At 42.1% G+C, this 24912-nt stretch overlaps 1 protein-coding gene across 3 annotated transcripts in view; it reads right to left on the bottom strand.

The window, feature by feature from the left end:
- Positions 1-9439: 9439 nt before the first annotated feature.
- mpp7a (membrane protein, palmitoylated 7a (MAGUK p55 subfamily member 7)) overlaps positions 9440-24912 on the bottom strand; it is a 138171-nt gene continuing 122698 nt past the window's right edge. For 2 of the 3 annotated variants that reach the window (XM_034132388.1, XM_034132387.1), the window contains 4 exons: positions 21460-21553; positions 18686-18794; positions 17290-17433; positions 11558-11737 (listed from right to left, as the gene is read on the bottom strand). In XM_034132388.1, the coding sequence (XP_033988279.1) occupies positions 11558-11737; positions 17290-17433; positions 18686-18794; positions 21460-21553 (527 nt within the window). Of the gene's footprint in view, positions 11738-17289; positions 17434-18685; positions 18795-21459; positions 21554-24912 lie in introns of all 3 variants that reach the window. The other variant, XM_034132386.1, reaches the window with a different exon arrangement.

Below are 24912 nucleotides of genomic sequence, written 5' to 3'. Positions count from 1 at the left end.
CGGGCTCCTTCTTCTCTTTGCCTGGAGATAGCAGCTGGTTCTACTCTTTGGAGACATTCAGCACGCTTAAAACAACAAAAGAGATATTCCCTCTCTCCTGCCTTCACCTCCTTTATCCTCTGTCTCCCTCGCTTCATCTCTGCTGTAATTATTTCTGTGAGAGTGCGTTCTAAGAGGACGTCTGAGTTTGGCACTGCCTCTTTTGCTAATGTTCGGAGAGCTCTAATTCAATTTGACTTTTGTTTTAGAACTTCTCCAGGAAGACATCAGGGTCCCTTTGTTCCTACATTCCCCTGTCTCAGGATGAAGGTAGCAGCTGAAAACAGGAGAGGAGAGCGTGGGCAAGGTAATAAAGAGCAAGGAAGGACAGGGGAGGAGGGAGTTCTAGGCCTGTTTTTGGAAAGGGGGGTGAAGAAGAACACGTGGATTGAGATGGAGATGGACGTTGAGTGGAAGATTGGAATGGAAAAGCTGTGAGACGGGCAGAGAGAGTGAGAACAGACAAAGAGGGCGACTTGTTAAGTGTAGTGAGAGAAGAGGCTGGTTCCCTGTCCTCCCATCATTAGGGAGGGGGTGCTGAATGAAACTCTTAACTTGGTGTGCTTCCAGCGTTTGGGCGCTGCCAATCCAATCAGAAAAAGCATGAGAGAGTAATATTGCTCTTTGGAAATAATGAGACATCCTTGTGAAAGGCACGGAAAAGAGAAAGAGACAGACAAATGCAATTAGGAGATGACTTTCCCCCCGAAACATCTCTGTTGTTCATCACTTTAACAAAGACCAGCACACCTCTGTCACTGCTATATTTAGTCTTGGTTATCCTATGTTATTCTTAAGCAATCCAATTGAAGTAAGTTCAAACTGTTACTCTCATGTATTCCTTTAGTTTGAATTAGTATTTGTATTGAAGTGGTACAATAGATCTGATCGTACTTTAACTGCAATAGCATCATTTTTGTCCTCTAATAAAGTATGATTAATGATCCCTATGCAAAAATGTTTACTTAACGTTTGTCACAGGTTCTATTTCTAATGAATGTGAGCGGGTCGGTTAAAGTGTAAACTGGGAAAAAAAACTTTAAAGTAATTTTGCAACATTTTGGGGATTATTCATGTTTAAATTGAATAGTTGAGGACTAGATGAGACGTTAGATGTGAAGCTAGAGCTAGGGGACAATGAGCTTAGCTTAGCATAAAAACAGGTTGGGAAAAGGTTAGCAGCTGGCTTTGCCTAAACCTCTATAACTATAATTCACTATAAATATAGTATATCATAATATATTATGTTGAAGGGTAACAGTAGCTCAGTCTTCAATCCTTCCATGTTGTATCTTGTTAGTTTGGAATGTCAAAATGACACATTGTAGTTTTGCTTGGAGAGGCAAGCTAGCTGTCTTCCCTGCTTTGGCTGTGTATTTAAAACAGATATGAGAGTGGTATTAATCACCCAATATAACTTTTGCAATATATATACAATCATATTAATACAAAATGTTGCAGTACTTATAGCAGTACTTATGTTATATAGCAGAATTGTGTCTTACTTCTACTTCTAGAAAAGCAAAACATTTCAATGTTAAACATACTCTTTTTGCCATCCACTTCTTGGTCAGCACAGAGCTGATGTAGAGTTTATTGTTTTACATGGGGGAGGAAAACATCATTTTGACATTTGAGTCAAATATGAATGTTTAGGTTTGAAAGTCACTGCGAAGTTGAGTTGAGTTTCCCCATGCTGAATTCCATAACATGCCTGACCGTCACTTGGCCTTTTCCTCATGTGCTCAGCCAACCTCATACTGTGATTAACAGGCAGCCACAGCAGGATTTATTCTGTGTTTAACATCAGCTGGCTTCCAGGGTGGCCTGCAGTGTCAGCGTACATGACTGAAGGCTATCAATAGTCTTTGGTTAACCCTTGAGTCATTTATGGAAAGATGACATAGGCGTTATATAAAACATCATGTTTGGTTTATTTCTTTGTCACTGTCCGTGTTACTGCACAGGAAGACTGTTTTATAAGAAAAGGGTTGTTTTTTTTACCGGCAACACGCACTCAACTTTAAAATAGCAAAAGGTGCTCTATAGTGTAATTAATCAGTGTCAAATATAACTTCTGGCCAGTCTGCTGCATGAGACATTTATGTCATTTGATATTTTGCTACAGTAAGAAGTTGCAGATTTCAAGATGATAGTATTTCGTTCATTCACTTATTTGTATTTGTAAGTATGTTTTAGCCTGTAGTGTAGATAAAGTCCTATTCAAGAACTATTCATATGTTTCACCATAATTTCTGGACCATTAAAGGTCCTGTGTGACTCGACATTTGGCACATCTTCTTTTAGGCCTTCAGCAACAGTCTGGGGAATTTATTGCAGAAGCAGGAAGGTAAATAATCCAACAGAAAAAGCTTGATATTGTCGCTATTATTGCCTTTTCTTCCCAAACAGTAGCCTTAATAGTTCTCAAAAGAAGAGGACAGCTGCAATCGGGAGTATCCCAATAGCCACTTTGAGGCTTTAACATTTGGAAAATACAATTCGTTTCTGTACAAGTTTTCAACAAACCACTAAAAGGCAAGTCAGAGCTGTTCCAATGTTAACAATGAAGTGTAATCACACTGCTCTGAAGACCAATCAGTCTGTCTGTGGCCTTCGTGTGAGCTCCGCTGCTGCTCCATTGCACAAGCGGAGGGGAGGGGGTCCGGTTCGGCCCCTCTGGAGGGCTGCAGAGTGGTCCGAGTGCCAGGGAGCCAGACTATATGGACTGTGGGCATTTCCTCCTCTCAGATGGCTTTGGTTAAAATGGCGCTCCATTCTCTCAACCTTTGCTTGGCTTCACACCAGCCCCTGTGGAGCATCTTTCATTAGGACCAATTGTCGGTAGCCAAAACCTCAAGAGCTCGCTGCAGCACCACTCCCCACCATCAACACCTGCTAACACATGACACACAGGCTCCGACGGACTGCTGGGAAGAACTCCCTCCTGCTCTCCCGCCTCTGGATTTTGACTAACAAGGCCCTAAGCATCTCTTTATTTTCCTGACGCCTTTCTTGTCAGATGTCCCCTTCGGCTGCCATTTATTTTTCCAACTTAATGCTGCACTTTCTCATAAACGCCTCAGAGGTCGGAAAGTCATCACACTTGAGTATAAAAATAAATGTTATTAGTTGGGAACGGGGATCACTTTTGTGGGTTGTTTGTCTTACGGCTCCATCACATGGTGTCTTTCATGAGAGTCACAATGACTCTGACAGTTGAATATGTTGTGTTGAACAGATCTGTCCTCCGTTCACTAGCTCTGGCCTTTAGACGGGGCCTTGTAGCCCAGTCTCCTGTCTGCTTAACACATAATATATTGGCAAAGCCATAGGACCAGTTCCTCACAGGACCTATGGCTCCTTATTGGAAATTACCTCACCTCATAAAGGGACATGACCCGTTTCAAAATCACGCTGCTTCTTGTTATTCTTGCTCTACAAAAAAGAAAGTCTCTCTCCCTATGATTTGGTTGGTTTAATCCACTCAGCCTTGATTTTGTTTGTTTTTTATCCTTTCCTGGGATCACGTGAGTTCTCATGAAACCTCCCAGGTGGACAGGAAGGCCATCAAGGCTGGGCGAGCGCTTGATTAGAAACAGCACACAGTGAGTGTCTACGCAGCCACTCTGTGCTCCTCTTCATACCTAGCCATCCAAAAAAAAAGATGACAACTTGTCAAAACACGGCAGTGGAGTGTGTCGGTCCAGGGGCCTTTACATTGAGTCCCTGGGAACACATTTAGCAATTCATCTGTGATTGTCATGATCAGGGTTGAGCGCTGTCAACCCTGCAAGGTGTTGATACAGAGATGCCAAGAGCTCCTAACATGTCAGCATGTTTCATAGAACATGGTAATAACAACGTGATGTCGACATGTCTGGTACAAGGTCTTTGCGCGAAGCCTGAACCCACATAAGCGCAAAGGTATACATTCCAAAAACCTCTAGGGTTTCATGGGAGCGCTTGTTACACCATGAACACGCTCGTCAGGTGTCCCTCAGCTTTTATAAATGCAGAAATCCATAATGTGACGATATTTAACCTTGTGGAACTACAGTATATGCAATCAAAATTATGTCTTCACAAATCTATGGGGAATCCGACATGTTTCTCCTATTAGCTAACGTTTTCAAGACCACACATGTATCTCATGTTGTATTTGGCAATCAAGACCTTTTTGCAAAAGCCATAAAGGTTGCACACCTGCACGAAGGACAGTATATTAGATATAGAGTACATTTTTTAACACTTAAATGGCAGCCAATTGTGAAGGATAAAATAGCTGTAATGCTCTAATATAGCCATAGATAACAGTAGAAGGATGACTGTTTCAATATTCAACAATAAGTTACTCCTCCACATGTGTTCATGACATCATCAACTGCAGGTGCAAGGACTACGGTTTTATTTGTCCAGATTTTGAGAAATCTGTCCCTGTAGAACTGTTTATGCTGCGGCGTGTCTATTATTGCGAGTAAATGCCCATTTACACCATAAAGTGAAGTAAAAAGTCATGGACTGCAGAAGGATCGAGAGAGGTCAGTAGGACAAGTTCTTTTGTAATATTGTAATATAGACAATGCTGAAAGCTTGTTGACATAGCCACTGTTATGGCTGGTTAGTTTGTAGCTTATGAACTTATTGCTATCATGCTAGTCAGCTATGAACTTGCTAGGGTTAGCCAGTCACAAGCATGGTCATACTAAATCTGTGAGCTATCTAGCACTATCTGTGAGCAAGCCTGTTGCTAACGGTAGGGTATGTATAAATGCCTCATAACTTTCATAAAGACATGCTTTACTTCAGTTCACGAAAGTTTGACTTGGCCGTCAATAATAGCTTGGGTTATGTAGACCTGGCTGGCAAGCAAACCACTGATTGCAACGATTCTAGTGAAATAACTTGATTTTGCCATACAATTAAGTATTTTTAAATGTTGGCAAAACAAAATTAAGTTCACTAAAATAGATGCAGTTTTTAACAAAATTCCATTCACCTCTGACACAGAAATGTCATATGTCTAATGGAAATATAAATCTGACAGTGGTGAGGCCAGCACAGATAACCCTAACCCTATGAAACTCAATAATCGACTCTTAATCCAAAAAAAGAACTTGTCCTACTGACCTCTCTCGATCCTTCTGCAGTCCATTTCTGTTTCAGACGGCTGTCAGCTCATCTGAGGCCCTGCACACAAAAGCAATGAGCTTCTCAGGTATCTTGGAGGTCCTTGGCTCCGTCCCTGTGGTGTAGCTGCTGCCACATGGAGGTAACTTTAGCAGATTCAATATTAATGACCATTGACCAGGGCCTCCTTGTAATCCACTTACCGTCATTACACTGGGTCAGCATGGCTACTGCTGCTGGGCTCTCATACCCCAGCTGGACGCTCTGCTACATTCCATTTGAGTGGTGTATGCTTGGACGATGGAGAAACACTGTTTTGCTACTTACATTTGCATGTATTGGGTTTTACAAAGTTGCATGAGGTTGTTCAAATGACAGCGCTGCTGGAAACATATAATACAGACTTTTCAAAGAACAATTCATGCAATGAAAAGAGACGCATTTGGAAAGCAGGTGATATTTTCTCACTCACCTCATCTAGGGGCTGTGTTGAGACTAATTTGCAGCACACCAAGAAAGATCTTGACCTCCAGAGGGTTCCAACTTTAAAGATGACAGTTCCGCGTCCGTGTAATTAAAACTGCGTCGGTAGAGGCCAACAACACTCGGGAGGGAAAGTTTAAGAAAATACAGGTGGACAGCTCTAAACTCCTCTAACATAGTCAATGCCTTTGTGCAACCTCGGCCACAGTACCCTGCTTTAGCTCCACATGTGTCAGAGGAATGTTTTAGAGCAGCGGACCCTTCGGATGAACTTTTACCCCTTGGACTCATTTTCAAAAGTACACAGAGACGAGTTAACCTGTGCAACCAAATCAAGCAGTGTATACATACGGCACCCAGTATTAATGACCAACTGCTCTGCGGCTATTAGACTGAGCGTGTTGTTATCCAGAATTCTGATAAGGGTGAAAGGCGTTCTCAGGCCACGGAGGAATGAAGGGCATCCACTGACTCCTCGCTCCCCACCCTCCAGGTTTCTTAAGTCCTGTAATTGAGGAATACAGCTCAAGGTAACGTGTCCTGAAGACCTTTGCCTACAGACATGAGGTAATGGTGGGGCTAATTAGGCTGAGGAGACAGGGTGGGCGGAAGCTCCTGGCCTGAAGCCCCATTAGTCTACAGAACAGTCTCCCAATGGTCAAGGACATTTACCCGGGATGAGGAAAACAGAGCAGCATCGCTGGCTGGCTCCTACGGTAGAGCCATGGTGATGGACTGAGTCACCACATGAAAGGATTGGGAAAAAGCCGGATAGCAGAGAAAAAGAAGCAGGAGAAAGAAAGGCCCATTCAGGACAAGAACTTATGAAAAATATGAGGATTCTCAGCAGGAGCCTGGCTACCCCTCCCCTTTTCACCCCGACTACCCTCTTCTGATGCTCAATACAATCTGTCTGACTTATCACATTGAGCCCCGTTCAGGATATTCGTCCTGACTCTGTAATTTGAACGTAGTAAATCTAAATGATTGCAGTGTATATCGTAACGCGAGACTTAGACGTTTCACTTCAACGGTTTCCAAAATGCGTTAATAGGAACCCCTATGACAGGACAGAACGGCATTTTGACTTTTCCACATCTTATTCCCCCTTGTCTGTCTAGCTTGGTACCATATCTTCTGAACAATGGAATCCCTTAATGCATGGATTTATGGGCATGAAAATATATACAGCTAAAGGGAAAGAACTAGAGCGATTCACAAACCATAACTGCAATATTAAACTCTGGAATCTGAGATTAAAGCTGGACTTCTGTTACAATAAATCCTTAGATGTAACTGTTAAACTATTATAGTCGTCTGATAGACTAAGAGCAGTTTGATTCTGTGAGCGCCATGTCTAAGCTGGGGAAGCCATTGCTTGGCCTTCACTCACATGGCAGCTCACTCTTCAAGAGATGACGGAGAAAGATGAATAGAGGGCGAGGGATTTGTTATCTTAAATCAGTCATGGGCTGCAGGCAGACGTTTATACAACTTTAGTAAAGATTTACGAGAGCGTCTCCTTTTTTTTGCTACTACTTACTGTAGGGCAATGCCATTTACTGGTCCGTTTTATACATCATATACGCAGACCCAACTGTACGCACATAGTATTTTTCATTATTACATCATAACTCAGCTAAAGTACCTTGGCATATGGGGCTGATTCCTCTCGTTATCCTTGTCCAGGGATACCTAATCTGCGAACATGTGTTTCTGTCGTCCTAATTTAAAGAGAATAAAGCACAGCATCCGGGCTCCAATCACTTGCGGGCTACTTAAGGCGCGGGATGATGACATGTCAACGAAACAAGTGAGCAAGCAGAATGTCCGTCAGTACCTCTAAGGACGCTGAATCAGGCGCTCATCGTTTGTTACTGAAACAAGACTTGGGAGTCCAAGTCGCGTCACTCCCTTCTAAGGCAATCGGAGGGCTATCAAAACATAGCTCGACACCCTTGACACCTTCAGTCAAATAAATGCATGGAAAAACCTACAGCAGATGAGATAGTAGGTGAATAAAGACAAACTTGAATTTAATGGGTTGAAGCGAGGAGTGAATAATAGTCACAACTAAAATACTGGAGAAGGAGCTACATTGGCTCCTCCAAGTCTGACAGAGAACATTTTACTCATGATATTTTTGGGTTAAAAAGCCCAGAACACGGGTCCTTCTTTGGTATTACGACGTGAGAGAAAATGTCCATTTACACTCACTTAGAACCTCCAGAATGTCTATGCCAAGTATTCCACTTAGAACAATGTAGGGTGGCGTTTGTCTTGTGTTGAAAACGCATCATTGAGCTTGAAGGGGAAAAGCTTTCTCACTCACCTACTCACTTTACTTGCCTTAGATCAGAGGGCATGATGGGAGAGTCTATGTTCCTGTACATACAGCTGGCAGTCTCCCTCCGTCACTCTGTTATCCTAATTAAGAAGAAAGACTGACTGAGGCAAGACATAAAGAGAGAGCAAGACATGGAATAACCAGTTCTTACGTTAACCCCAACTGAGAGCAGTTACCTCCTCCTGACCTTCCCTGCCTCCATCTCACTGTGTCTTTATCCACCTTGGCTGTAAACACCCCCCCCCCTTCTCTCCTGCTCCACTCAGCCATCAAAGTGAACACTGTGGAAAAGAGGAAATGTGAAGGTTAGGCGACCTGATTTGGACTAGTGGGGGATTTATTTTGGAAATTCATCAAGCGGAGGCCCATTGAATCCTCGAGTGGGTCACTGGATAGAAGCTGGACTCCTCCAGAGCCCCCTTTTACCACCCCCACCGACTCCCCACCCTTTCACAGAGCCACTGTTTTCAAAGGTACAGTGACATCTGAATTAGTAATTTGGCACACAGCTGTAGCAGGGCACTGGGGTTTAATTGGGCTGCATTGCTTTAGTGGTTTCAGCAGTAACTGGATTCAGGCCCTTTCCTTAAAGCTTTATCCAAATCTTCAACGTCTCTTTTAGGTGCTTAGACTCCATCTGGATGTTACAACTAAAAGTCTGTTTTTTGCGTGCATTTTCAATTTGCGCAACCAAGTAGAAAGGCCGGAAATTCAAAATATGGCTTGGCTGAGATGGAAATGATGGTGTATGGAAAAAGCAAAATGAAGAGAAACAGACTCATCAAATTATTCATGATGTACATGAAGCATGCGACTTAAACGTCTGCTGAGGTTTCTGCACCGCTAAAGAAACAAAAGACAGCAGCAAACGAAAACATCAGATCTGTAAGTAGCAACATGAGGCTAATGTGTCTTAATTTAATACATGAAACAAACACATTTATATTAGTTTGTCTGCTTCATTGGAGGTTTGACTCACGCTATTTCATTCAACTAATCTAGTTGCACATTCTTTTTGTGGTTTAATTGTGAACGACTGGAAATAAGCACATTTTCTTCTCCTGATTTCCAATACATTTCTATTGAATCTAACGTCAAGCCAAATAACAATTTATAACTAATTTATCAAATTAAATTGCAGTTTAAGGAAAAGTACTCAGATGATTTCAGAAATGGCCACAGACGGTGATTGACATTAACTTCTCTCTAGCGCTGTTAGTTACGGGATGAAAGGTGTCAGCTCTGTTTGCACAACTGTGCACTCTTCTGTGAAAGATGTGGCTGGAATATTATTCCCAAAACCGAACAAAGAGAGATGTGAATGGCACCCAATGGCACAAATCCCAGGAACACTGGAACATTTTTCCACTTCACACATCACTGCTCTCAATATTTGCCCAGTTGAAGACAGCAATTCAGTTGACACCTTAGAAATACAAGTTTAGTTGGATTTTCTTTAATATAAAATGTAGCAGTTATCAAGAATAATGCAAATTCATACAACAGCATTTCATTTACAGCAACAAATTACAAATATTTTCTGGAGACTGTACATATCTGATTCTGATCTATAAAGAAGATGCCAGAGGGCTAAGATATGCATGGGTGAGCAAGTACAATTATACATTGAAAGGGAACTTAATGTGATGCTAAAAATCAATAAAACACGAGAGGCAAAATGAGGGGTGTTAAAATATCATTACTGAACATTAACACTCCTATTACCCTTTTAAAAAATGGACACATTTATTTATAAATATTTGAGTAGGAGTTAAAGGAAGAATAGAAGACCAAATACATTTGGGCGATGCAACCTGAGCTGGACTCTTTAAAAAAACATAACTACTAGGAATAGTTTTATGTTGTGAGAAATACACATATTGGCTTTCTTGCCAAGAAGATTCTATACTACTCTCATGTCTGTATGTTAAGTATGGAGCCAGAGCCAAAAGATAATTAGCTTAGCTTAGCATCGACAAAGCATTGTGAAACTTATACTCTGAAGTAAAAAGAAAACGTGAATGAGCACCTTTAAAAATTCTAAATGAACATGTTCTTCACAAACAGAAACAAGTATATTTAACCGCAACCTGAAAGGTGCTACATATTTTTGAACACAAGAAAGAGCAAGGCTAACTGTTTTTCTCCATTTCCAGTTCAACGCTAAACTAAGCTAAGCTAAGCTAGGCTAATTGTCTCTTGACTCTAGGTCCATATATAATATGTAGACATGAAGTGGTATCAATCTTTATCTGCAAGAAAGTAAATTAGTTAGCAAATAAATCCTTTAGAGTGTAAAATGTTGCTAGCAGGGCTCTAACATTGTTAATGATTAAAGTAAAGCCAGGATTAATGTCTAGCTTCTTTGAAAATGAAGTTAAAAAAGAGAAGCTATGAGTAAAAAATGAATAAGTTAGGCTGGAAATAGGAGACTAGAATCAGCAATAAACTTCTAATGCTCATAAAGTCAGTAGCAGCTAGGCTTACTTAGCATTTAATTAAAACCCTGGAAGTGTGCTTTGGACCTTCTATTAGCAGCCTTGCTGAAGCCCTTTTTATGTGAATAAAAATACAGACTCCACCCTAATAAAACACAATTGTGACCATTTTCTTCTAGCAGACAGCCAAAAATGTCCAGTTCTGGGACATTAAATGGCAAAGCTGTTATGCTGGGCACCTTCATATGAAGGGTGGATTTGCAAAACGTTTCTAAATGGAATAACACCTAAATAAAATGGCTCTTTGTGTGCTTTGTAGGGAGAAAGTACAGACCAGGGTTATGAAATCAAACAGTTTACTGAAAGATGATACGCCTCTGGTGTAATAAGCTGTCAGAGATGTTGCTATTTTTAAGATCAGGTTACTTTAAAAGATATGTATATAAAATGTAGGCAAAAAACACCCGGAGGGTATTAGAAAATATATTAAAATCTCTTAAATAAAATTATACTTTACTGCCCTTTCTCGAGTGTACCTGATAATATTTTGTTTGGAGTAACAGTCAAGGAAGCATTATAGAAGCACAGAAATATAAGACAGAAGGTGTTTTCCTTTTTCTCCCTCTTTTCCCCCAAGCGATTGTGTTCTTTGACAGACATAATGCATGTCAGTTGTCCACCAAGAAGAAAGAAGTCAATCCCTTTGGTTTCTAATGGTCTAATGTTATAAACACTCTAAAAATGGAGACCTGGTTGAGGCTGTTTCTGATGTGCTGGCGGTCCAAGCTCGTTCCACATGGAGCTCCAACTCTTGTGGCACAGACTGAGACCCAGATCATTGTCGAGAACCCATATTCTGGACGTACGCCCTTACCCTCAGCTCTGTCAGATCTGGTCAGACCTGGAGATCCGTATCCAGAACACAGCTGAGGTCTAAACCCAACCTGATCTCAGGCTAAAAGATTATTTTTAGCTCTGTGATGCTCAGGTATGGCGACGAAGCCGTCTGGCCTTGTTTTATTCCCGTTATTTCCCCAACACCAGCTGCAGCAGACATAGAAAGATATAAAAAACCTGCATATTATTGTCAAAGCCCTTCCCTTTTCTTTTTGTGTGGATCTCAGGAGTGAGTCCAGCTAACCGGAACCCAGTGAGTCTCGGTCTCCACTTTCTTTAGCGCCAACCGCAGCTCGCTAAAGGCCGCCGAGAGGTCATCGTTGACTATGACCTTCTCAAACAGGTGGCCATGTTGAGTCTCCAGCGTCTGCGCAGTGTTCAGCATTTCCTGGAAGTCCTCGTCCTGCATGTGAGTACAGAGAGATGAAGATTTTGAGGAGGTGATAAAAGCAGAGATTTATTTAACCAGATAAAAGCATTGAGATAAAATCTCATTTACAATGCTGACCTGGCCAAGAAGGCAGCAACGTTACACATTATTACACATAACACAGACATGTAAAATACAGAGAACACAACTAAGTAAACAAAAGACGAAAAGCAGTCACTACATTGTGCACATTTGGGACAGTAAGAAAGGTACACTACTTATTACTGCAAGAGCAGCTGGTGGTAAGGACCTCAGACAACTTCAATTTAAAACAGGCTATAGGGACAAGTGCCATCAGTTTGAGGCTTGATTGAAGGTCATTCCAAGACCAAGGACCATAATAAAAAAGACTCCTTTTTCCAGCCTCAGCCCGCACAGCAGGTAACTGGAACCGTATCCAGGCACTGGTTCTGAGGTTGTAAGAGTCACAAACTGGAGCAAATCTGGCACATATATACAGTGGAAGCTTACCTAAAATGAGATGAGATGCACAATTAAAGACAAAACAGTTCATCTGCTGCGAAGAGAAAGCACTGGCCACAGTAAACAAGAGGGGAGACATATCCACATACTGTAAACACAAATTACACGGCCTTGAACACGCAAATAAGCACAAAGTGGACCGTACAGAACCCGTTATAACCTCTCAGAGACATGGTATCCACACATGAACCCTGGCACCGACCACGTACTAAAACCTCCCTGTGCAACGACGTGACCTCAAGGAATTTTCATCATTTCCTTAAACATTTATCCAATTCACAAAGAAAAGAAAATATACTCAAAATAAGCATAACCATCGTTTTCAAAAGGCAAACATTTAAAAACATACATTATTGCAGGTCTGGATTTTATATGCGCAAAGGGGAAATGACAGCTTGCGGTGATGCAGTTGCATTGTTAGGACCATGTGAAGCTGCTACACAGCGGGCTACGTCTATAAATAATAATGACAGATAAACTGGGACTAAAACCGGACCGATAGCTACAGTATTACTATACCACTAGCATGTCTTGAAACTTTCATTTAACTTTATAAGGAAAAACGATATAAATGGTTGTTCCTTTCACTGTAAAGTAGTATCTGAATATTGGATAAGAAAGGCTGCAGAGATAGTAACTGAGGGATGACACATACTGGGTTAGGGTTAGCTTAGCTTAGCTGCATATTAAATAGGAGCTGCATGACTTATTGAATGCTGACAGTTTTAACCAGAGATCCTACATTAGGGTTGCAGAGTTTTTCAGGTCAATATGCAAATCAGCTACGCAGTGTAAATAATAAAACCATATAACTGCGAGGGATTGCCAAATAACATATTTTTATCAGGGTGGGAGTAAACATTGCCTATCTGGGGCTCCTGTATTCATGCAGGTATCTCTCCACGATGGCCCTCTGAGGCTTTCTGGTCTCAGCTGTGTGGGCCCTGGCTAAAGTGGCCGCCCCGATTTAGCCTCATGTTTTTACTGGGAAAACTCAACTTTAGATTTCTGCACAGATATGGTTTTATAGTGAATCCCTGTGCCAAACACACACATATAAATACACACAGATGCACATTCATGCACAGGAACCTAAATACACACACAAACTGTACATGTGCCCACACACCCACAAACAGGCTGAGTGTGCATACAATGTGTGTACGCACATAAACACGGTCTAGTTAAAGTTTAAAAGTCCTTTTTTGAGACGCTTCTTCCAGCCAGGAGTTACTTTAGAAGGTTTCTGGTGGTTTTCCGCTTCATTATGGATTAGCTGCGCGGCTAAATATAAACACTCACTTGCGCTGACATTCAAACGGCGGTCTGTGGACGACATCTCATACTCTATTGTCTTTTGGGTGGAACATATGATAGTTTTAAGCTCATAAGGTTTGTAGAGCTGTGAAAAAAATTGTTCCACAGCGGGACTATTTTTCTCTCTCAGCTGGACCGAAGTCCCCGCAGGACTTCCACCGTTGGACTAACAAATGACCACTGTGTCCATCGCCAGGACGACAGCCCCTCTGACCTGTCCTTGCAGCTACATATACTCGGGAGACTTTGCGCTGCTTTGTGTTAATGTTTCCATGTCCACGAGGGACGTCTGTCTCTAGTTAGGCCATTCCAGGTAAAAATAACATTAATCACAGCAGGATGCCGCTTTAGGGACAGCGAGCTGGGCAGAGACATGGAAAGAGAATCAAGAAACAGAGGAGGAGAATAATAAGATCGATGTAGTCGAAATAAAGGGGCGGAGGAATGGATATAATGAAGGTAATAGAGGCGAATGGAAAGCTGGGCAAGAAGCAGGGAGTAGATATTCTTTGGCGTCAGCTCATCCGTGCTGGATCGCTCTCCTCAGAGGGTAGTTTGAGCTGATGCCACTTCTCGAGGGCCAAACTCCAGCTCATTTATCCCCACTGCCATTAGATTGCTTAATTTCCACAGTAGATGATGTAGCGTCTTGTGTGTTAAAGTACTTATCCAGCACAGATAAATAACATGTTTTCACTCCACAATATGAGGTTATTAGCGCTCCTTTTACCACTGATGTTTGTCCATGCTGAGTAAACTGCAGGTTTTTAAATCAGGATTTTATGGTTTTTTTTTTATCTAATATATTTTTGATTTTACAGCATTCGTTTTTCTGTAAATTCTGTCGAGAGTGGAAAATGTGCCTCAGGAGAACGGCGTGTGTCAGCCTTTGCTGTCATCTTTTAAAGGAGCCACACACACTTAGACCCCAGCGGGAAACTTGCTTCATTGATCCCAATGAAACACACCTGTCTTCTTTAGAAAAAACCAAGCAGATCCCAATAAATCATTTTAAAATGATTGCAAAGTATTCAGATGTGTGATTCTCTGCACTAAGCCTGCACTAAGCCTGAATTAAGCATTTAATCAGACAGTTTTTGGTTGTTTCTACATTGTGCTTACACTCCTTTAAAAAAAAGCCACTTTGAATCGTTTCCAGCTCAAACAATGGGGCTAAAGTCAGACTGCTCGGCTGAAACAATGATCCGTGTGTTCCTCAGTTTTTATCATTAAAGCAGACCCGTCTCTCTGACAGAATATACAGCTGGCAGAGGACAGAATATGTCTGAGACAACTCACCTAACAACAGCTCCTCTTTCAGAGCCTTTTATAGCAAATCTGAGGTGGCTTACGTCCTGTCAGTGTACATGAACATTTACACAGAACCAGTTTCTTTCCCCCTTGAAGTATGCCTGCTTGTCACACAGTTTTACAGACGTGTATTTGTATTACTTGAGAGAGCAGAAGGTAATAAACGGACAGTGAGTACAGCCACAGTACGGATTGATAGGAATCACCATGCTCATTGTTCTCTGGAACCCTGCTGGGAAGTGAGGAGCAGACAGAGGAAAAATGATATTTCACTATTGGACTAATGCCAGCTGACTTTGTAGACGTTTTTAAAGGTTTGAGAGTGAACTAAAATGTCCAAATGAAAGCAACACATTATGGGGAGGGTGACTCTGGGAAAGCCCAAATAACTACACATTGATCTCAATAAAACTTAGAATACATTAATATTATATAAATAAACTTAATTAATTGGGGACTATGTCCATGTGTTATTTGCAATCTAGATCAGAATTCATGTTTTTGAATTTTGCTTTATTTGTCTTGAATAGTTTGTGTAATTCTTTTCAAGCAACATGAGGAAAAGGAAATGTTTTTCAGGACTTTTTTGGATGGGATTTAAGTTTTGATTACAAATTCCAACCGCAATGAAGAATTGACTTTTTTAAAACGTGACATTATTTTTTAATGGTTATTGATTTTGGTTATGGAAAATATTTTTCCTTTATCTTTTCAGGATAGGATGTATTTTTCACTCCCTAAGATTTAGTGTATATAATCTTTAAAGTTGTTGATTATTGAACTTAATTTTCCAAAGCAAGTTTGTAAACTTAGAGTAGTAAGTATTTATCACGGTTTGGCGGATATTTTTGTGTAAGAATGGAATAAGAACAGAGGATGAATATTAAAAAGTAGGAAAGAATAAATGCAGCTGTGGCTCAGTGGAATAGTGCGCTGATGTTCGGTGATTGACCCCCACTGCAGTGAACATGTCTCTGGGTGTTTCTCAATGTCGAGGACGCTTGCTTAGTAGCACATGTCTTCCGAGTCACTTGCTTCAGAAGCGAGGCAAGAATCCTTCCTAGCCTCGGAAAACAAAGAATTGTGGAACAGGCTAACAGGTGTGCAGGTGTGCGTCATATGAGAGGCCCCGCCTTAAATGGAGCGCTATTTCCGCCAAAGATTTGGAAATTGGTCCGTGCGCAAAGCATTGTGGGGATTTTAAGACCGCAGCGTCTACACATGTGCAGCCTCGAAATTTCTCGCTATGAAGTACGCCGGCCTCGGTAGAATTCCAAGTATGCTGGACATTGGAACAGTCCTTCGGCGGCACTCGATGACGTAGTATGCTTGAAATAGTGGCTCTGGAGCAGCCTTCCTCGACATTGAGAAACACCCTTTGTGTCCTTGGGCAAGACACTTCACCCCATATAGCTCCTGTGGGTATTGTCCACAGTATTGAATGTATTACATGTCTAATAAGTAACATGTAATGTAATGGAAAAGCGCTAAATAAATACCATGTCTTAATACATTACATTATTTTCAATTAAGAAATATATAAATCATTGATTAAACTCTAGCTGCGTACCATATTGGATCTACACCTGCAGAACAGCTCACAACACCCCCCCCCTCCCCCGTTCCCCTTCTGACAGCCTCTCAGCTTCACTCTCCCCCCATGGTGTCCCGTCGGGCCATCCGCAGTGTGCTGCTGACCCAAGTCTTGGCCTTAGCGCTGCCTGTGGCGAGCGAGACACGCGCTCACCACAGGCGATGGAGCTGGGAAAACCATCACCCCCCCCCCACCCGGCGACTTCACAGCCGCATCGTACAACGGTTAATTGGTTTCATCTGCATCGGAGCAGGATAAAGGTGTGTAAAGGATGACCTCATCACACACACATTGAACACATAGGGTCCAGATAGTGTTTCTTCCTGCTGCTAATCTGCTGCTTCAGTAAAACACCATCACGTTATTGGACTGTTTGTTCCCTAGATACACCCTTCATCGGACTGATCTTTTTGTTGAAATGTAAATTTTAGAGGATACAATTTAAATTACTCTCACACTTTATCTGTTGTACATTTGCTCCCTGGCTGTATGTTAAATATCACCATTTATCCTAATTTAATGTATATCCTATTGGCTGTATCCTGGTAGTTTCTGTTATACTGATCCAATTTCCTCATGGGGGTCATTAAAAGTCCATTTAAATGTCATCTAAATAACATTAACAAATAGTTAAATCCAGTTTGGGAGCACAAGCAGGGCAACACACTGAGAAGTATATATCATTGATTTCCTGTGATGGGCTAAATCAAGGAAAAACTGACCCATCTGTTACGCTCGACACTTTAAATGACTCTAAACAAGATATTACGTTGAGAAATTCAGTGTGAGGATTACACATTCTCCTTGTTTCTTCTCTTACCGTGAATGACTTGGCAGTTCCTTTGTCGTCCTTGCCTGATATCATTTTTGCGCTTTGTCTGGTCTCCTTCAATCTCTCGATCCTCGGAGGCTTCACAAACACCACAAAGGGTTTGAACTCCGCCGTCCGCAGGTGTTTTATGGTCTGAAGATAGGAAACAATATGGAGTGTAAAAGCAAAGGGAGAGTAAGTGAATAAACCTTTATCAACCTTATAATCATGAGCTGATTGAAGTAGGGGCAGACGAGTAGTTTCTTTAATGCAGTGGCTCCAAAACTAGAGGGTAGATACTAATCAGATGATAAAAAGGATCTTTTTTAAATAAATCTGAGAAAATAAACAGTTTGGCCTTTCTGGTCACATCTCATTACACTGGGTAGTTGTGTTTTAGAGAATTAAAAGCCAAAAGGAATGGCAACCACTTGTTCAATGTAAGGGCGGGTGAGGCTAACAGCAGGCCTCTGGTTTTGTAGCACATGTGGTTCTTTTAGAAGATAGCAGAGGATACATTCCTGTCCACATCTGCCCTGCCTTCTTGTCTCTTTTTTCTGGGGACAATTGCACGACACAACACCGCCAATCTGGTTCTCAAGAGCTAGAGGAGAGGTCAGAGGTGGTTAGTGGTGGCGTCAGGCTTCAGGCTCTCCCCTGGTTCTGGAACCACGATCAGGGCTTCCCACAGTGCTAATAGGCAGTGATAGGAAGATGGATAAAAAGCCAAAGGAGGGGCAGCAGAAGAACCGCTGTGAAGCATTTATCTCAGCTCTCATCGGCCACTCAACAAGTCAGCATGGGGGCAATAACACGCTTTGACACTGCCACTGATCTGACCCGTGAGTCACGATGGAGAACGGGCTTGCACAACACAACAGATGTATGCCAAAAACAAAATAAAGCACATACGTATATGTACATACGCCCACATGAGCTTCCGCAGACTCACTCTCCCACACACTTTAGCCCAGGGCTCAGGGGCTGACTCTCATTGCTGCTCAGGCCAAGGTGGTTTGAGAAGCTGCCAGGCTAATCTATATAATGGTGTATTTACGCCTGCCATTATCCACTGAGCAAAAACAAACAGAGAGGAGCCGGTGGGGCAGAGGCAGCGCGATACGGGGGCCCGGCCCTGGACTAATGGGAATCGTGCCATTTGTGTGGGGTCTGATCGCCACCACCCAAGACACATAAGCCCAAGAGGAAATCTTCAAATAGAGGAAATTAGCGGTAATTGCTCCCTCAGAATGCCCCCTTTATAACCCACTTTGGTAACCTAGAAAGGAGCCAAGGCCTAAGGAAAATCCAGGGATGGGAGGGATTTGCTTTGATAGGGGCAGAGGTGGAAAATAAATGAAAATGAGGGATGGTGGGATGGTGCGAAAGGGTTTGTGTCACTTACATGGGGCTGGACATCCAATAGACACACTTTGTTCTTGGACAGGACGGATCGTATCGAATCTAGACCTGTCCCGTAGTAGTTCCCTTTGAACTCGCCATACTCGATGAACCTGAGAGGTGAAAGACATTGAAAGGGAGAAAAGAGGACATTGTCAAGAAAGGAAAACACAATTTTTGGGCACGGATTAGTATGTAATGCAACACTAATGCCCCTCGGGAGTAACATTAGAATCTCATGCTAATCTGGTGTCAGCACACTCCGGAGATTCATTTGAGGAATAATGATATATAAAAACCCTACAAATCCACCGAGACAGCAGGATTACTCTTTCAACCGCGGACAGAAGATTCTGAACTTAAAAACCAGACGTTTTGTATGGAGTGTGTTCTTTTATAATCTCCTACGCAACACTTTCAATCAGTAACACCTGTTTGTTCTAGAAAGACCACAAAGCCCCTGAATGCCAAACTCTACCCTCCTTTAATCCACAAAGGTTTTAGTAACTGTGTGTGCGAGTAAACAAACACTTCTCCACCAGATAATCTTCCCCTTTTCTCACAAATCAGCTGTCATGAGGAAAAAAGCCACCGGTGTATTTTTAGCTGAAAACATGGAGGAAAAAAGGCTGCGAGGAGAGTAACTACGTGGAAAGAATTTGAAGCTAATAGGAGTATGTGGTATGCTTGCAGTCTGCTCATGACTAGCGTCGGACAGAATGACTGATGTAAAAAGAACGTTTTATGGTAATTGCCCATGTAAGAAAGTTTTACTCAGCTTTTTTTTTAAAGAGAGTAGGATTAAGTCTCTGACAAACCTATGTTCGGTTATGGGGAAAATAATTTAAGAGCTTACAGTAGCCTGCGTTTAAAAACTCACACCATACAGAATTCTGCGCTGTTAGTCGTCAAATATATAAGGTATATAGATTACAGTAAAGCATGCCAATATAGGTTTGGCTATAGTATGTACTGTTGCCATTTCGACACTGAACAGGGCTTCCCTTGGGAAAGTTGTTCAAGCTAAACACGTTGTTGTGGTTTCAATTCCGAGACCTTTTATTTCTGCATTGTTTCTGCTGCATGCGATGAGGCATAACGCAAACAAGTTCATCTCACTCCTTGTCTACTTTGCTGCCTTGTAATTTCAACGTGGAGTGTCCCACGCATCCACCCCACATCACAGCTCTGTCACTCACCCCTCCGACTCCCTAAAAAGCATCGCATGCCTCGACCTGCACCGCAACATGGCCTAAATATACAGCCCCCCTTTCCCCTCTTCCCTGTGCATGCTCTGACACTCTATATGCCCTCACCACCACAGGCTTCCCTCCATGTCATATGCATTGTGTTTGCGTGCATAAATGTTTTGTATCTGCACCCTACAGTGTATCATCTTCTCCTCCCTTTCCAGCTCGTGTGAGACCAGCAGAAAGGCATCCATCATTCTCAGGACTATAACAACTTGCATTTCAATTTGTTGGCCACAAATGTCAAGGCGGGCCCCGTGGTGTGGCTGCGTTCACAGAGAGCGCCTGAGGAAAGGAGGAAGCAGAGACAGGAGGGCTTGGGGCCACTGTCTGGAGATCTGTTACCGACACAGGGCCCGGCCCTGTCAACACCAGCTCACTCTGAGTTACAGAGACACGGACGACAGCAGGGAGGCCGCAGAGCAGCGAGTACAGGACCAGTCCGGCTGCTGCACTTCCTCCAGTGGTCCAGAGCACAGATAGGGAGGGACTCTGTTGTTTTCACTGGGGTGACAGGTCTCAAATCGCACATATTCTTAACTTAAAAGTAAAAAACCTATATGTGTACACATGTTCCATGTACATGTTAATACATGTTATTCTTTCTAATGTGATTAGGGCTCGGAGATGTGTCAATTAATCCTTTAGCTGAGGAACATAGTCACCAAAGATCCTTTTTTGGTCTCAGGCAATTTTAAAGAAAACATGCCAAACATTGTTGTTCAAAGGTCCAGATATATAGTAAAATTCACAAAAGTGAAAAAGCCTTCTGGAACACTCTGACCTGCCTGTGAAGAACAGGGCTGTATTAGAGGAATAGTAGTAATACTACACGATATTATAACAGTAGCAAAGTTAGTGAATAGTCTTAATACAACATAAAAAGTACTTAAAGGTGGGGTAGGTAATTTTGGAGAAACCAGCTCGAGTGCGCTAGAATTTGAAAATACACAACCGGAAAAAATCTGCCACTTCCTTACAGAGCCCCTCCTCCAACACACACGAACGTGCACATGACCAATGAGGGCACGAGATAAGTTTGTGCACAGGTGGAAGGCTGACAGGCAGGTAGGCCATCCAGCTAAAATGATTGGTCGTGCTTTTTACAGCGCTACGGCTTCCACAGATTAATTTTTAAAGTATTTATTGTCAAAGCATTTAATATATTCAAAGCATTTAATATATTCATTGCCATCGGGATGTTAAGAGCATTCCATGGAATATAACAAAAAGTGTTTCTGAAATAAATTACATACCCCACCTTTAAGTGGATATATTTGCAGTAGGGAATAACAATTGCATAAATAGGAGGATTTATGCGACCTGATTTTCATAGACATGTGTGCACTGTCTATATTGGAAATGTAGTACTAACAAAGTATAGCGGCGTAAGGTTTTACCTTTTAAAAGTGTTGAAAAAAGGAATATCTGAAGTCTTTTTACATTGTCTCAAGTTAAAATCTGGTGGCTAAACATTTAGTTAGGTGGAGTGCTCATGTTTTCCTCTACCAGTCACAGTTGTGCCTACTTGTTATTGTGTATATCCGTGTCAAAGAGATGTTTGGAGATGAAGTGGTACTCCACGCCGTCGCTCTCCTGGTTCTTCTTGGCCCGACTGGTGTCTGAGAGAGAGGAGAAGAAAAAAAAGAGTGATTACTTAAAACCCAGACTGTGTGACTCACTGTTGGGGCTGGAAGCATCTGAACTCAGCCCCTTATTAACATCGCTGGAAGTCTGAAACACAGCACGCTGCGCCATGCCAACCCTTGTATATATTATTGTGTAATAGCACCATAAAATACACAACCTATAGCGCTGCAGCACTAAACGCAGACACTTAAGTGACATTCTGCAGAGGTTTACTGTGTCTTATTAACTGTGTCTCTTGTAATGTGGCTGCAGTAACAGAAGCAGTCGCGTTAGCCGCCACCGTTAGCCACTGGAAGGTAATTGAGTTTGGGAGCTCTCATTAACATCAAGTCTCTACATTTACTTGGCCATAAACTGTAAAGCCTCGCTGTAAAATGAGCAGTGGAGGCGACACGTGGACAGGCAGCGCTGGAGGATTTGTAAAGGTCACGGGGTTGACTCGCACTACAGCTCCTTTCAGTGCTTCAAAGGTCAGAGGGGAGGGTGTACACCCGTCAGAAACTCCAACAAGCTCCAAAACAAACTATTACATTTTTATCACCTGCAACCGAAACTGCCAATTTTACTCTCCCTCTGACCGAGTTGTTCTTCTTGTCAGTGTGTGTTTAAGTAAGCCATCTTAGTGGACTAGAGCTTTTCCTTTACAGGGTCCAGACTGATCTACAGGGTTTATGGAAAACCACTGGTGTGATTTACAAAGTGTGTCACTTGTTCGAGAAGGAAAGACACTCATAAATCCGACTGGGGTTTGGGAGGACACCGAAGAAGATCAATGAGCCATAGACAACAGTAGGAAAAACATGATAATAAATACAAAAATATTCTTGTCTGTAGATACTTATATCTCCTGTTCAGAAATGTGTCAGATGCAGCCAAACAGGACCTTGGGTAGTTTGACTAACACCATCCACCATGCATTGTTTTGGCATCTGTTTTGTGGCACAGCAAATAATTACAGTGCAACAAAAGAATGCGCATCAGTTCATTTCAAAATCATGGAAAATATCAGTAAACTTGGATTTAATTCAAAATGTTCAACCCCCAACTCTAATGGCTTATTGAAATGTGTTTCGGAGACGGCTGGTTTACGTTTTACAGCGACAAGCAGAGAAAGAAATTCAACCAGAGCCACAAGCCGGTGGTCTCCAAAGCTCCGGTTTTCAAATGACCAAAAAGGGGTAACGCTTTCAGGCTTAATCTGAAACAACAGCAAGTGTTAAACACATCCATGTGTCTATTGGCAGCAATCAAACACTAAAGAGGAGGGAGATACTTTCCGAATCTCTTTCCTCTCATTGAGAGCCAGGACTTGTGCCATACGTCTTCTATCGTCAGCATCAGGCTGTCTGGGCTCTATTAAACACAGCATCACAGGTCACATTTGAGAACAATTAACATGCCTTGTGGAAATACGGCCCCACGGATGGGATTTTAATACCAGGGACATTTCAAGTGTCAGACTTCGGTAGGGACACATCATTTCTGCCACACGGCATGTAACAAACAGGAACATTTATATTAGTGGTGCGATATTTCCTCAAAGTCATGTCGCCGTTTCCCTACAAGCCCTAGATGGTAACTACGCTATTACTAGTGCCATTACCCTGCTTAAATGTAGAACTCAAATAGATGTATTTGTCCCAGCGTTTTGGCTTGAGGACGTCAAAGAAATATAAAAGCTCGGTTTGGAAAGTTATTAGTTTGGATTGCTCTCAGAATTTTAGCACGCTGTCGTTGGGTCCTTAAAAGGAGAAACAGGGAGGAGGCAGTGGAGGAAAGAGACCGAAAACGACAACAAAAAAGTGATAAATAGGCTGAGAAAGAAAGTAGAGTGAGTAGCTTGGTGCCAATTCATGAAGCAGTGGAATAGCATGTCTTCAGGAGGTAGAAAAACTCAGTTTCCTCCATCATTCGGAGCTTGTCAGGCAGACTGTGAAAAGATGACAATTACACGGGAGGAGAAAACTACCGCCTGGGCCTCGAGAGGAGCTGTCGTACCCTGAGTGTTAATGCAATGTGTACGAGTGTGTGTGTGTGTCTCAGACTGGACCGCCATCGCTCTAACAGCACAAGCACTGTCACACATTGTGAAGAGTAGACTGGAACATGTAAGCTTGACGCCTTCAAAAGGGCCCTCAAGTCCCATCTGTTTGCCAAGGCCTTCGGCCCCTAATTGATTTGTCGTTTTGTCTGTCTGACTTTTTGTTTTTGTTTGTTTTTACTCCTGTTTTTCTTTGTAAAGCGACCTTGGGTCCCATGAAAGGCGCTATATAAATCCAAGCTATTATTATTATTATTATTATTAAGCTAAACGTCCTTCACCTAAAGCGTTTATTATGATTTGTTGCTAAAACTCTTTGTCGTTGGAATTTGACAGGTGTACAAGAAGCTTCTAAGGGACACATGGATTGAGAAAGGGAGACCACTTATCCACATGAGAATAGAGCTGTAGTGTGAGTTATTTAATGTTTGAGAAGGGTCCTTACTCTAGACACCCGCAGCTCAAAAACACCATCAATCTTTCATGCTTATTCTATCATTCTGAGAATCTCGATGTTTACAGTAAGTTGTCCTGAGATCGCATCAGTTAGAGTGAGAGCTCACTCCAAAAGTCTACCAAGCAGAAAACTAAATCTTGGTGATAAAGGTTTTTGCCTGAATGTCCAGGTGGCCTTGTGAAAACCTATTATTTAAATAACAGCAACAATACCAAAGAATAACATTTTCAAAAATGTACAGTATTTCTGGGTGCGATATCAAAATAATGTTTGCTTCTTCACTTGCTTCTTATGGTCTGTCCTAAGATAGACCAAATAGAGATACAATAAAAATCTGAGCATTAATTAACACTATTATGCTAATTTCCAGGTTATATATTTGTATTTTGTGCCTCTACTGTGACATGTATACATGTTCAAAAAGTGCTTTATTTTTCTCATAGTCCCTGTGCTGCAGCACCTCTTTTCACCCTCTGTCTGAAACCAGAGGGTGACGGTCTGCTCTGATTGGTTAGCTGGCCGGCTCTGTTGGGATTGGTCAACCACGAGATGTCCTGCCCCTTTGCCTACCACGTACAATGTGTCAGAGCACTAGCCAATAGAAGCACAAATGTTACGTAGTGATGTCACAGACGTGTTTCAGGGAGAGAAACTCTCTCTGGAGGGAACTCGGGGATCGAAAACAGCCCATAAGGGCCCCTTTAAAGCATAAAGTGACAATATTTGGTTTGGGTGCTGCTGAGTCCATTTCTTCTTCTGTCATTTCTAAATGTAACTTTTATGCTATATGTATCCTATACATCATACAACATCATTTTTTTATTTTTGGATGA

Source organism: Trematomus bernacchii, unplaced genomic scaffold (genome assembly GCF_902827165.1).
Source record: "Trematomus bernacchii unplaced genomic scaffold, fTreBer1.1, whole genome shotgun sequence".
NCBI lineage: Eukaryota > Metazoa > Chordata > Actinopteri > Perciformes > Nototheniidae > Trematomus > Trematomus bernacchii.
This window is presented reverse-complemented; position numbering and strand designations above follow the sequence as displayed.